General features: G+C 35.7%; 1 protein-coding gene and 1 pseudogene across 1 annotated transcript; both read right to left on the reverse strand.

Annotated features, from left to right (window-relative positions):
• Positions 1–2385: 2385 nt before the first annotated feature.
• LOC110724235 lies at positions 2386–6946 on the reverse strand (annotated as a pseudogene).
• A 2485-nt stretch (positions 6947–9431) lies between these two features.
• On the reverse strand, positions 9432–11564 carry LOC110724075. The gene is made up of 4 exons (XM_021903473.1): positions 10719–11564; positions 10399–10604; positions 10250–10278; positions 9432–10159 (listed from the first exon to the last, which is right to left on the reverse strand). The coding sequence occupies exons 1-4, from the start codon at positions 11562–11564 to the stop codon at positions 9432–9434; spliced, it is 1809 nt and encodes a 602-aa protein (XP_021759165.1).
• Between the last annotated feature and the right edge of the window lie 1662 nt (positions 11565–13226).

Here is a 13226-nt window from a genome sequence, read left to right on the forward strand (position 1 = left end):
TTTATGAAGCAAGACGAGAATGTGTATGGCTGAGGTCAATGATCAATAGTATGCAAGAAGAATGTGGAATGAACGCAATAACAGAAAATCAAATCATCATCTTTGAAGACAATACCACATGCATCTATCTGTCAAGTAACTGAAGGATATATTAAGGGAGATAAAACAAAACATATATCCCAAAAACTATTCTTCACACATGCATGATCTGCAAAAGGATGAGGAAATAGATATCCAGCAAATTCAGTCTTGTGACAACCTTTCCGACCTGTTCACAAAATCACTTCCTTCGAAGAAATTTGAGCAATTAGTTCACAAAATTGGAATGCGGCATCTTCGTGAACTATGCTGAAATCAGGGGGAGTATTATGTGCACTGCACTCTTTTTCCATTCGATCGGGTTTTTATTCAACTTGGTTTTTCTTGACAAGGTTTTTAACGAGGTAGTATCCAAAGCATATAATACAATATTGTTGCACTCTTTTTTTCCTAGCTATGGTTTTTGTCCCACAAGGTTTTACCTAGAAAGGTTTTTAATAAGGCAACTCATACCCCATTCCACGTGAACTTTCAAAGGGGAGAGAAAACTGAAAATATGATTGAAGTTCACATGTATGAATAACTAGTAAATGCAATTTTACCAACTGCAAATGTACAACAATATATATAATATATGTAGTATAATAATGTGTATTATTATATTTCATAAATTTTGCTATATAAGAAGTTCACGTATTGTGAACAATGGATGCAAGGAACAAAAATGTTTCTATTATATTGCTTGATTTCTACCCTTTTCACCAATAAATCCTTTATATTAATAAAACCCTTAACATCTTATTCATTATCTAAGATACCATATTTATTTAATTATTTGGTTTCTTTACCTAAGAAACCTTACAAGTGACATATATGGTGATGATTCCTTAGCCCTATTTTGTAGTAGTGGTACATCCGTTATACACAAGAGTTATTCCTAAGGTAAATATATAGGGAAGTATTTATTCCTCTTGATGATTTATTCTTGAAAATTTCAATTGGTGAATATGTAAATGGACATTCTAATAGCTAGATATGTAAGAGTTTTAAAATTTTCAATTGCTTAGGTTAAGGTGCCGGAAATTTCAACAAATAGTAAGGTTATGATGCACCAGAAGTTTCAAACCTAGTTAGGTTCATGCAATCATGCCCAGAAAACAAGTACATTGTACTAAGAATAAAGCCTTAATTAGAACTTTCAGCTAGTAGTAAAGATCATGTCCCGAAGATCTCAACCGGCAGTAAGGTTATAAAGCCCCAGAATTTAAATCCCATAGGTTCGTTTTGGTCCAAAAAACATATTTGACACTTAACTTAGGAAATCAACACTTTTTTTTTTGGTAGTGTGGAGAGATTCATCAGAATCAGCATGTAGATACGATTTTGATACACATATAGTCATAAATTCTGCGTACAAAATAAAGTTTCACACCATTTACCACTCTATGTTACAGAAACATATATACATTGTCCATTTATCCATTGATTTTTCGGTTTTTTCACCAAATGCCCTTGAACTTTTCAAAAATTCACCAAATACCCTCAAGTTTTTCAAAATTCACCAAATACCACTGACGTTTGTTAATATTCACACCGTGACCTCAAAACATCACTGACGTTAAAGTTCCGTTAGCAATAAAATTTAATTCACCAAATTCCCTAACTTTGTTAAATAATTACACAAAATACCCTTATTTTTAGAAGTACAACGTCTAGTTTGAAATTTAAGGAAACTAGCCGTTAGTTTTGATTCTCAACCTTTTTTTGCATAAATATTCGATACAAAACATTCCTTTTATTTGCTTAACCACAAATTTTTAACACCATGAGTTATCAATCTATATCATCTTTGTATGAGTACTTTTGTGTAAGAGTTGCAAACAAATCTTGTTGAGAATCAAGATTGATAACTCATACATTGAGGAGAATGATTTACTTTTGTGTAAGGATGTTTGCAACTCTTACATAAAAGTACTCATACATTGAGGAGGATGATTTAGATTGATAACTCATGGTGTTAAAAAATTGTGGTTAAGCAAATAAGAGGGATGCTTTGTATCGAGTATTTATGCAAAAAAAGGTTGAGAATCAAAACTAACAGCTAGTTTCCTTAAATTTCAAACTAGACGTACTTCTAAAAATAAGGGTATTTTGTGTAATTATTTAACAAAATTAGGGCATTTGGTGAATTAAATTTTATTGCTAACGGAACTTTAACGTCAGGGAAAATTTTGAGGTCACGGTGTGAATATTAACAAATGTCAGTGGTATTTGGTGAACTTTGAAAAACTTGAGGGTATTTGGTGAATTTTTGAAAAGTTCAAGGGCATTTGGGGAAAAAACCGTTAATTTTTTTTTAATTTTTTTTAAAGAAACATTTGTCCTTATTTTTTATTTTTTTTTTTTTTTGTGAAGAAAATTTATCCATTAATTTGTACTACACGATTTATTCATTAAAATTAGGTAGAAGCCTAAAGACACTAGGTTATATATACTAATGTTAGGATGTTAAAATAAGGGCAAATTTGGGTAAATAATTTGATTAAAAATTAGCCATCCTGTTAGCAAAATATGCCTTTAGCACCATGGTTTAGAACCAAAACCTATAAGCTTGATACTATTGTTAAACGACATAAGCTCTTATTGTTATGCTCGAAATTCATTCTCAGAAAACATAACAAAAAATTAAAACTCTAAAAGGCAGTGATTATAACACCCATCATTAATTTATTGTTTAATCAAACATATATAAGGTTTGTCTATGACAAAGAGTCTCAATAGTCTAAACAATAGTTCATATAAATTTAATAGCAATCATAGGTGATCCGCTTAAAAAATGATAGGATTGAAACCTATGATCATCCTAACATCACCCCAATCACTCCTCACAAAAAAAGTTAATTGATTAGGAGAAGAATTTGTATGATCCACTTTGAACGATTATATCCCTTATAGCCCCTATAGGAGCTAAAATTGTCAATAACACACCAACAATGATGAATATCTGCAATATATACAGAAAACGTACATTCATAAGTTTCATATTGAGAAAAAAAATTAACAACTTTTGTTGGATGTAAATGAATTTTAAAATTGAAAAACTTACCCAATTTAAGAACCATGAGAGACTGTATTTTTTTGGTTTGCATATTATTAACCAAATTATGCAAGGAAGCTGCAATACAAATTAAATTTAACAAATATTAAGCAAAATTATTCATTTATTTCATTATTATAAAATTAGAAATATGTTTGAAACTTACGTAAAATGAGGTTGGTGCAAAAGCAATTCCACCCATCACACTTAGTAGAGAGCCAAAAAACGGAAATGCTATACCTATGAACATAGTAATTCCTGTATAGCACATTATATTTAAATTTTGTTTTAAAAATTATTTGTAAATTATAATAGTTAAATGTAAAGAAGTTTTATAAAATAACATACCGACATAGGTAGTACGAGTCACAAGGCGAAGCATTTTACTAGGTTGGCATTTCATTTTCAACACCAAAAATGATTCGAGCATGTCAAAAACTGGCATTGCGAAAACCTAACAGTTTGGGAAAATATTAGTAGTAATAATAAAAAATGTGTAACATTAAAATTGAAATAAAGAACTTAACTTACTTGGTAGCTCCCAATAACATGTATGACAACAAATATATTGGCAAGGGTAATAAGCAAAATAGGCTTCTCAAGGGAGATCATCAAATTGTCTTCAACAAATTTTCCAAACACTAGATAACCAACAAAAGCCACAGGAAATTAACACAATCCTATAATTATATAAGCGAGTAGGGATCCTTTCCACATGGCTATTTTAGAAGGCTTATTCGGAATTGAAGGAATTGTTGCTTGAATCTCCAATACTATGTTGTGCCCAGAAAAAGCAAATGCCACCGTCCCTAATCCACTCAAAAAACCAAATATATGCCCGACACTAGTGGGATACCTACTTCCATAATCCATGTCAGGTTGTACTCCTTTTATAGCCGAAGCTATCCATGCTATTGCTGAATAACTGAAGTGAAAATCACCAATTTCCAAGTTAATAATTAAAATATACTAAAAATTCCATTGTCCAAGCACAGATATATTTTATGAAATTGTTTGGCCTCAAGAAAATACAAAAGTCCTAAATTCCTAATGGTTCGACTGTTCATTACTATTTTCTCATTAGTAATTAGTCAATTGCAAAAAGTGTAAATTGAAACTTTAGAGTGTTTGAACATTTCAATAGCTACGTAAATCCATTGTACTGTGTTTAATTCAAACATAATTCTACAAAACTTAATTAAATACCATCTTATTTTTTGTAATTGTTATAAGCTTTTTTAATGTAATAAAGCATAAAAACTTACCTAAGAGACATAATAGCAGCAGTTAAAGAGATACCAGCAATGGAGTTAAAGTTTGGTAGGTTGGATAGAAAGAATTGAACAGATGCGTATATCATGACAAAATACGTAAGTTTGATTGGCCGTCCATTTGGCCAAACAATGTTATATATTTTCATCAATGAACTCCCTCCAGTGACCATATAAACGATGTCACATCCAGCTTGAACCATAAATTGCTGGGGAACAATGAGCCATAACCCGAGTTTTTTCCCAAATGCGTACTGTCCTAACTCATGATACCGATCAAACCTTTTACCAGGTACAAGCTCGTGCATTTCAATCATTTGCCATAAGGTGTATAATGTTATAAGTCATGACAATAATAATATTGTCACACCCGGACCCCTAAAATAAATTAATGTGTCACATATTCTGCAAATTAAACATACACACAACCTTATTATATATTAAGGTGTCATATTATATCGTCATTTAATTATTATCATGCAACTCAAATTAAACCACAAGATTTCCGCCAAATTGAAGGAATAAAAAAAAAGTGTTCGTTAATTGTATTTCAAACTGTAATACATATTCAATTTTCATATTTTCTGTAAAATTTTCATAATTAACTAAAGATACACGATATTACAAATAAAAAAATACTTTAAATGCACATAGTGAAACTAGATCTACTTGATGAATGACGATGCAACCATACATCTACATATACATAGATTTAAACTTACAGATCGCCACTGAGAACAATTAGATGATCCACAACTTCAGATCAAATCGCCTGGCGAGTTGTCGGATTGATTGAGCTAACAATTTACAACAAAATAAATGCAAAGGAACATAACTTCCTAATCGTGCACTTCAATACTCTCAACTTCTATTTCGTAACCAAATTAATTCGGACTACTATTAATCAAAATCTTTTCCCAAAGTTTTTATTGACTCGTCAATCCTTTTTATAATAATAATAAAAAAATAAATAAATAAAATAATAATAAAAAAAAAAACAATTCTACTCCGTATTATTTTAATGTTTTACATGCAATAAATTGTACATTTATTCACATATAATCAATATCATCTGTGTTTAATTATCATGATATATGTGAATAGAATTATAACAATTAGCCAAATTAATATTTTTTTTCTTAGAGATCGAAAATAAACATTAGCATAGGGAAAAATGTACGTACCATCCAAGTTGAGACATAGCGTAGGGTAAACCCAGAATACCAGCACCAACCATACCAGTCACATTGTGAATTGCAGCGTACCACCATTTTGCCTCACGTTTCGACGTAACCGGAAGCCAATCGTTAAGGCTGTTGTCACTGTCACCATTTTCTTTCTCGACTACTGTCTCCATGATTTCTCTGCTCTCTAGTGTTTTTTTTTCTTATGTTTTTTAAGTATAATTTTCAGAATTTGTGCAGCAAAGAGTTTGTTTCTTTGCCACTCTAGGACAACTTTAGTGTGTGAGTAGATGGTATTTATAATTATTTTTGGATAGATATTGTTGATTTATTTCCATTTCGAAAAATATTATAATAATTAGTAATGAAATATTGAAATAATAATAATAGAGTTATAGACGTTACATTAACACTATTGAGTCCTGGTTAAATGACTAGGGGTGGTAGTGTGAATTTATTTAATTTAAAAGCTATTTTAAAAGTTTTGCTAAAAAAGAAAATAAATGCACGGAATACTTCAGTGATTTTTGGATGTATGTTATCATGTGAATGTGTTGACTTTGACTTATCAACTTGTTTTTCTACTCTTACTACGGCAGTACGGCACTATGTTGTGGCATTTTTTTTACGGATTTTTCACCAAATACCACTGAGTTAAAGCTTAATTCACCATATACCACCAAAAACTTTCTAATACACCATGTACCACTGTGTTTAATATAAATGTCACCAAATGCCCTTTTTCTTAACCCCGTTAGTCATGAAGAGTTAAATGTCACACGTGGCATCCTCTAATTGGCTCTTACTTAAACTATTTACTTTAATAATTAATCAATTAATTAATTAAAAAACTTTAACAAAAATAATTAAAAAAAATAAAATAAAACCACCACCAACTGTCAGCCATCTCCCCTCCCCACAACCGCCACCTAGCAGCCCAGCCCCTCGCCGCCTGCTCTCAGCCTTAAACCACCACCGGGTCGACGCTGACTTTCACCGTACCCAGCCTTGCGCCGGTGCACGAATCTCTCCCTTGATCCACCATACCCAACACCTGACCACCTCCCTGCCATCCCCAATCACAGCCCCACGCAACCAATTCCCTTTCTCCCCCGCATCTCCAGCCGCACCGCTGCTGCCACCATACAAACTGCAACAATTACCAATTCCAGCCCTTTGCCGCCGAACACCGCCCAAATTACCACCCACGCGACTCTACTTCGCACCACCTCCCAGCTCACCCACACAAACCGCACATCCTCCAATTCGCCACCACACGACACCAGCTACAAACCACCGCAACACCTTACCTTCATTTCACGGCACCAACTACACCACCACGCTAAGCACCTGACCAGCCCACAGTTGAACCCAAAATCCCAAAACCCAAAATCGAAACCCTAGATTTTGATTTTGGGGTTTTAGGGTTTGGGGGTGGTGGTTCAGAGGGGGGAAAGGGGTGGAGTTGGAAGATTGAGGGGTGACAAGGGTTCGCCGGCTCGAGGAAGGTGGGTCTGGGAGCCGACAAGTGGGTTTGGGCGTCGGAGTGAGGGTTTTTTGAGTTTTAGGGTGGGACTTGAGAGGATAGTGGTTAAGGGAAAGGGATGTGCGGCGGTGTAGACTTGGTGGCGGCGGTGGGGGCGGTGGCGGGGGTGTAGACATGGTGGTGCCGGTAGGGGCAGGGATGTTGGATGGGTGGGGAGCGGTGGCTAGGTTGGTGGTGGTTTATTTATTTATTTATTTAATTTTTTTTAAGTTTTTTTATTCTTTATTTAAGTAATTAATTAAATAATATTAATAAGAACCAATAAGTGACAGTCACGTGGCACAATTTACCTTAATGACTAACGGAGTTAACGGCGTTAGTCATTAAGGGCATTTGGTGACATTTATGTTAAACTCAGTGGTACATGGTGTATTAGAAAGTTTTTGGTCATGGTGAATTAAGCTTTAACTCAGTTGTATTTGGTGAAAAATCCTTTTTTTTACAACTCCTTTTGCATGCCCCCGATTTACAATAATTTTTTGTACATCGAACATTTTTGCGAAATGTGACCCTTTTTCTTTATAAAAATGACCATTTTTCTTTACAAAAGTGATCCCTTTTTATTACAAAAGTGAACCTTTTTTTTTTTACAAAAGTGACCCTTTTTTTTTTTTTTTTACAAAAGTGACCCTTTTTTTCACAAAAGTGACCCTTTTTTTTTCACAAAAACATTTCCACCATTAACAAACCTTCAAATTCTCTCTCCTCCATCAAACCCTCAACCCCCTTCTCCCTCTCCGTTACCAACTGCAAGTCCTCATATTTTTCCCTTCAACGCTATCGTCATCGTCACCTCCGCCGCCATAGTCATCGCCACCATCAAAGTAGATGAGGTGAAATGATAGATACCAAGCCATCCCAGCCAGTGGCGACGGTGGTGGGTGTTTTTCTCGGTGATGAAGTTGCCCAACCAGCCCGATTTACTCTAATTTAGTGTAAATCGAATGTTATTAAGAGTTTGTGTTTTTTTTAAGTAACTTTTTTTTTTGTTAAGTCAAAAGATATTTTTTTTTTATAAAGCCAAGTCAAAAGATTTTTTTTTTTTTAAGGCAAAGTCAAAAGATATTAAACCTTCATTACTTTTTTTTTCTATCTATATATTACAGAGACTAAAATTACATGTTTGGTTAATTTATTGGTTAAAATTATGGTAGTTTGTTTAATTTAGGGAAATTATTAATGGTACCCTTGTGGTTTTGGCTTTTATCAATGGTACACTTCATTAAACTTTCATTATCAGTGGTACCCTTATACTTTACCCTTAATTACTACAGTAATCTCAACGTTAAACAAACGTTAAGTATGTTTAATTAGGAGGGTAAATGGGCTGGGGAACGCGAAAAGACTTCAATGCCCCTTTTATTTCTCCCTCCAAAAATCCCAACATTTTTCCCTCCTTTTATATCTTTCCAATTTCCTATATAACCCTCACCCCTCTCTTCCCTGTTTCCATTAATTTCTGAAATTTTTTTCTTTCTTTCTCTACTCTGTAGTTTTGTCAAGGGTTTCAAGGGTTTTATAGTAATGGCTTCTTCTAGAAGGGCTTCATCTTCAAGCAATTTGAATGGAGGAGTTACATGGTTTAGAGCCATGAATTGCAATTGTGAACCACCAAGAGTTGCGGATATTAGGTTTTGAAACTCAATTGTGAATCCTAGAAGGCCATATTATAAGTGTAGGGTATGTGAATTCTTTATGTGGGTAAGTGAAGACCAAATTTCAAGGGACATAGGAGGGAGGCAAGGATCCATGGCAGAAGTAGGCCAAGTTCATGCATTAAGGGCAGAATTTACAGAGTTTATGCACAAGACTGATGAATTTGCTGATTTCGTGTACATGGTTGTGAAATTAGTTGTAGTGATGTATTTGGTGTTGTTGATTGTGGCTTTAAAATAGTAGCCTTTTTAAGATATTGGTTTGAAAATGATGTACTGAAATTCTAGTTGACATTAATGGAAGTTGGTTATTTTCGTGTTATATTGCATTTTATGTCTTTAGTTTACTGTTTTGAGAGAGCACAAAAATAAGCAAATAATTACTAACAGATTCACATAAATATGCAAACAAGTCATGCTGTATTGCTTCCCAAAAAAGAAGCTAGTTCTGCTAAGTACTTTACAGAAATGTATCTTGCATTAATAAGCAAATAAGTACTAGCATTCACAGCTAAGTACTTTCCCAAAAAAAAAAGACAAGTTCTTGCATCAATAAAAACTGGTAAAACATGTTCAAAAACTGATTCATTACATCAAAGTCAGTCCTAATAGCCTAATGTTGCAGCATCCAAACAGATGTCAGGGTGACTGGGACAAGTCCTGTGGTTGGCTAGCCAACTGTGAAGAAGAGATCTTTGTTGCAGCAGACATAGCTCTAGCCTCCTTAGCTGCATTTGACTGATCTCTTGATTTTGTGTTCCTAACAACCATTGCCTTCACTGACTCCAACTCCTTTCCAGTCAAACCACCCTTGCAAGTTGCTTTGTTGTGGCCTAAATTCCCACAGTTGCTGCATCTGACTATTCTAGACCTCTTCCCTGGTTGGTCTTCACCCTCTTCTCTTTTCCTGTTTCTACTTGGCCTTCCTACACCTCTCTTCATTTTTGGTGGGTGGATGTGCTGAGGGTGGGTAGCATCAACAGGTGGCCATTGACTTGAATCGGGAATTGGGTGAATCACAAAATTGTACACTTGCTTGTAGGTTCTAGCAGAGTACCATGAGCTCACATAATTGTGGGGATCAACTTTGGCATGTAGCATTGCCCTCACTGCATGTCTGCATGGTATACCAGACACCTGCCAAGCCCCACATGAGCATATATTTTGGTTTAGGTTTAGAGGGAACTGAGACCTCCCCTCATGTATCTCATATTCACCTGGACTTGACTGGAAGGCTCTGCAGGTAGAGGTTGCTTTGCTAATGTCCCTGACCAACTTTGCAATTTTGGGGCATAAGTCATTATCCTCCCAGCCTTGTGCTCTTTCATGCCTTGAAGCAATCCTCACCATACACACTCTTCTAATCCCTGCCAATCAACCATATAAGATGCATAAGTAAATCTAACCATACGATTTGTGTCTTAACTGAAAAAAAAAACAAAAAAAAAAAAGTATACCTTCAAGAAGTGTCAAAACAGGTCTGCACCTGTCAACTCCCAAAGTGGAGTTAAAACTCTCCACAAATTTAGAGGTGTTTGAGTCATTTCATACATTAGGATTAAATTTGTGCTTGCTCCATTTTGATTGATCACCTAAGTTTGCAAACCACACCATAACATCCTCTCCTCCTTCCTTCTGCAATCTCTCCATTGCTTTCCTGAAAGTGAACTTGTTGGTTGCATTGCATGCCCTCCAGAATAGTGTGTACATCAAAGAGACTGGGAATTCTTTCTTGTAGTTCCTGCTCAAGTGTCTGCAGCAGTACCTCCTCTTGGCATCAGGCCATACATCTTTTAGGGCTAGATCAACCCTCTGTTAATGCAAGTAATGTTAGTGCAAGTACTATATTACAAGTATAATGTTAGTGCAAGTAATATAATGCAAGTAATATAATGCTAATAGTGTTAGTGTAAGTAAAATGTTTACCTTTTGTCTGTCAGATATAATTGTCCAATGTTGCCTGTTGGATTGCTTCACTATGTTGTACAGATGCCAGAAGAAGTAAGACCAACTTTCCTTGTCTTCAACACTCACAATGGCAAGTGCTATTGGGTAAATTTCATTGTTGCCATCTAACCCAACTGCAAACAAGAGGATTCCACCATAATTTCCCTTTAGATGAGCCCCATCAACTCCAATTAAGGGTCTGCAACCAGCCAGAAAACCCTTCCATTGCCCAGCAAAACTGATAAACACACTTGTAAACAAATTCACTCTAGGAATGCTCTCACTAAGCTGCCATGCTACAAATGCCTTTGACTCAGAATTAGTCTGGCAATTCATGTCAGCATACCTTGGCATCAATGAGTAGGACTCATCATGTCCACCAAACAGCTCTTGAATCACATACCTTTTCAGCCTATATAAGTAAGCTTGTTTCATGTATATCCCATACCTCTGAAACAACAATTCATTCAATGCTTTTCCTGGAATATCAGGGGCAGCCCTAATATCTTCCATTACTTTTGGGGCAACCCATTTCACAGTACATATAGGATTATATGTTTCCAAGCCCCTATAGTTGTGTACATCTGGCCATATTTTCTTGATAGCCCAAGTTTTTCCATCAATTAACCTACTGGCATGCAGCCTCCACTCACAACATTCAGCATAGCATGTCACTGTGTATCTGGTGTTATCTGCAGCTACAACATTCAGAGCAAAACCTTCCTGGACTGCATAATCCTTCAAAGTCTCCCTTAAGTGTGCCTTGTCTATGAACAACATCCAAGTTCTAAGAACAATCTTCCCAAACCCCACATCCTCATACATTTCACCATTACCATAAAGTTGTTGGAAGTAATTATCATCATCATCATCATCTATGAATCCAGACTAGAACCCCTGCTCCCAATTGTCTTCAATGTGGGAAGTTGTCCTATGTCTTCCCTCTCATCTGCTGGCACATCACCATCTGGGATCACCTCACCATCTGAATCATCAAGCTCATCCCCAAAACCTCCACCATCACCATCCTCACTTGACTCACTTGAATCACTAGAATCACTAGGATCATCCCCACCATCACCATCACCATCAAAAATGACTTGTCTTCTAGCAGTTGGTTGACTACCTTCCCCATTCTCATTTGGCTTATGCAACCCTCTACCCTTACCCTTAACCCATAGCCCTTTCCTAACAGCTGTACTCTTAGGCATTTTTCTACCAAAAAGTGTGGGATTAGTGGTTGGATTTGGACCTCTTGTGTTTGGACTATTTGAGAGTACAGTAGTGGGTTGCTTGGTATAAGTTTGAATAGGGGAAAACCTAGGGCTTCTCCTAACATGTAGTGTCTTAAAGACAATGTGTGGGGAAATGGTAGATGGGGGTAACTTCTCACCACCAAAAACTAATAGCTTACTCTTACCCTTACCATTGCCCTTGCCCTTTCCCCTGCCCTTTTTCCCACTTCCCTTTGCTTTACCACCAGAAGAACCCCTACATCTTCTCCCTCAGCCTTATCTTGACACTTACCCTTACCCGTTTCCTTGTCCATGTACTTTTCAAACTCCTTTCTCCCCCTTCTGTACTCTTTTTCAGTCTACTTAGCACTATTCTGTTCATACAGGTCTTAAATATCCATAAAAGTAGCATCTGGTCATAGTTTATAATCCTAGGGTCGGAGTCTTCTACTGAAGGGTTAATAGAAGAGACAGGGCTTGTTGGTTGAGGTTCTGATTGGTATTTAAGCACCAATCTCCTCCTAGATTTTAGCTTGCTGCTCCCAGAAGGAGTAGCTTCAAAAGGGTTGGCTTCTTGTTCAATTTCAATAGGAGGTTCAAGAATGATTTCATTTTCAGCTTGTTCAAGAATTAGTTCATTTTCAGGTTGAGGTTCAAGAATTGGTTCATTTTCAGCTTGAGGTTCAAGAATTGGTTCATTAACAAGTGGTGGGTCATCAATTGGTGGAGGTGCATGTCCAATTTCTTGCATAGCTCTTTTAGCAACTATTTTGTTCCTCCTAAATTCAGACACTAGATCATTCAGGTAGGTTGAATTCATAGTAGTATCAACTAAAATCTCATACACATTAGCTTGTGGAAATGTCCTGAAAAACCTATGTATGCCACCATCATCATTTATTGACCAGTGCTTACCTCTATAAGCATAAGCAAATATAGGGTTAAGTATAACTACTCCCTTTTTTTGTAACCTATCCTCAAACTCTATGACTAAATCCATTAAGTTACATTGATCAGGGTCCACTTCAATATCAATTTTATGCACCTTATACTTAAATCAAAACACAACCCTATCACGCTCAGTCATTCTGCAAAATTAGTACACAATCACTTTGTTCAGAAACTCATCATCAATTACACACTAAACACCAATTTACATATCTTTAAAGATTAGAATTTAAGCAAACACTGAGCAACATCACAAGCTACACTGTACATGTACCCACAATCTATGAAAATGTCTTACTTATGC

This window comes from Chenopodium quinoa, unplaced genomic scaffold (genome assembly GCF_001683475.1).
Source record: "Chenopodium quinoa cultivar QQ74 unplaced genomic scaffold, ASM168347v1, whole genome shotgun sequence".
Taxonomy (NCBI): Eukaryota; Viridiplantae; Streptophyta; class Magnoliopsida; order Caryophyllales; family Amaranthaceae; genus Chenopodium; species Chenopodium quinoa.

Bases quoted from the DNA above. Each gene is read 5' to 3' on its own strand.
- LOC110724075 (XM_021903473.1), bottom strand. From the start codon at position 11,564: ATGTATGAGGATGTGGGGTTTGGGAAGATTGTTCTTAGAACTTGGATG. The intron at 10,605-10,718 runs GTAAACATTTTA...TTGCATTAACAG, and splicing joins TTATATCTGACAGACAAAAG to AGGGTTGATCTAGCCCTAAA. The intron at 10,279-10,398 runs GTTTGCAAACTT...GGGAGTTGACAG, and splicing joins GGAGAGGATGTTATGGTGTG to GTGCAGACCTGTTTTGACAC.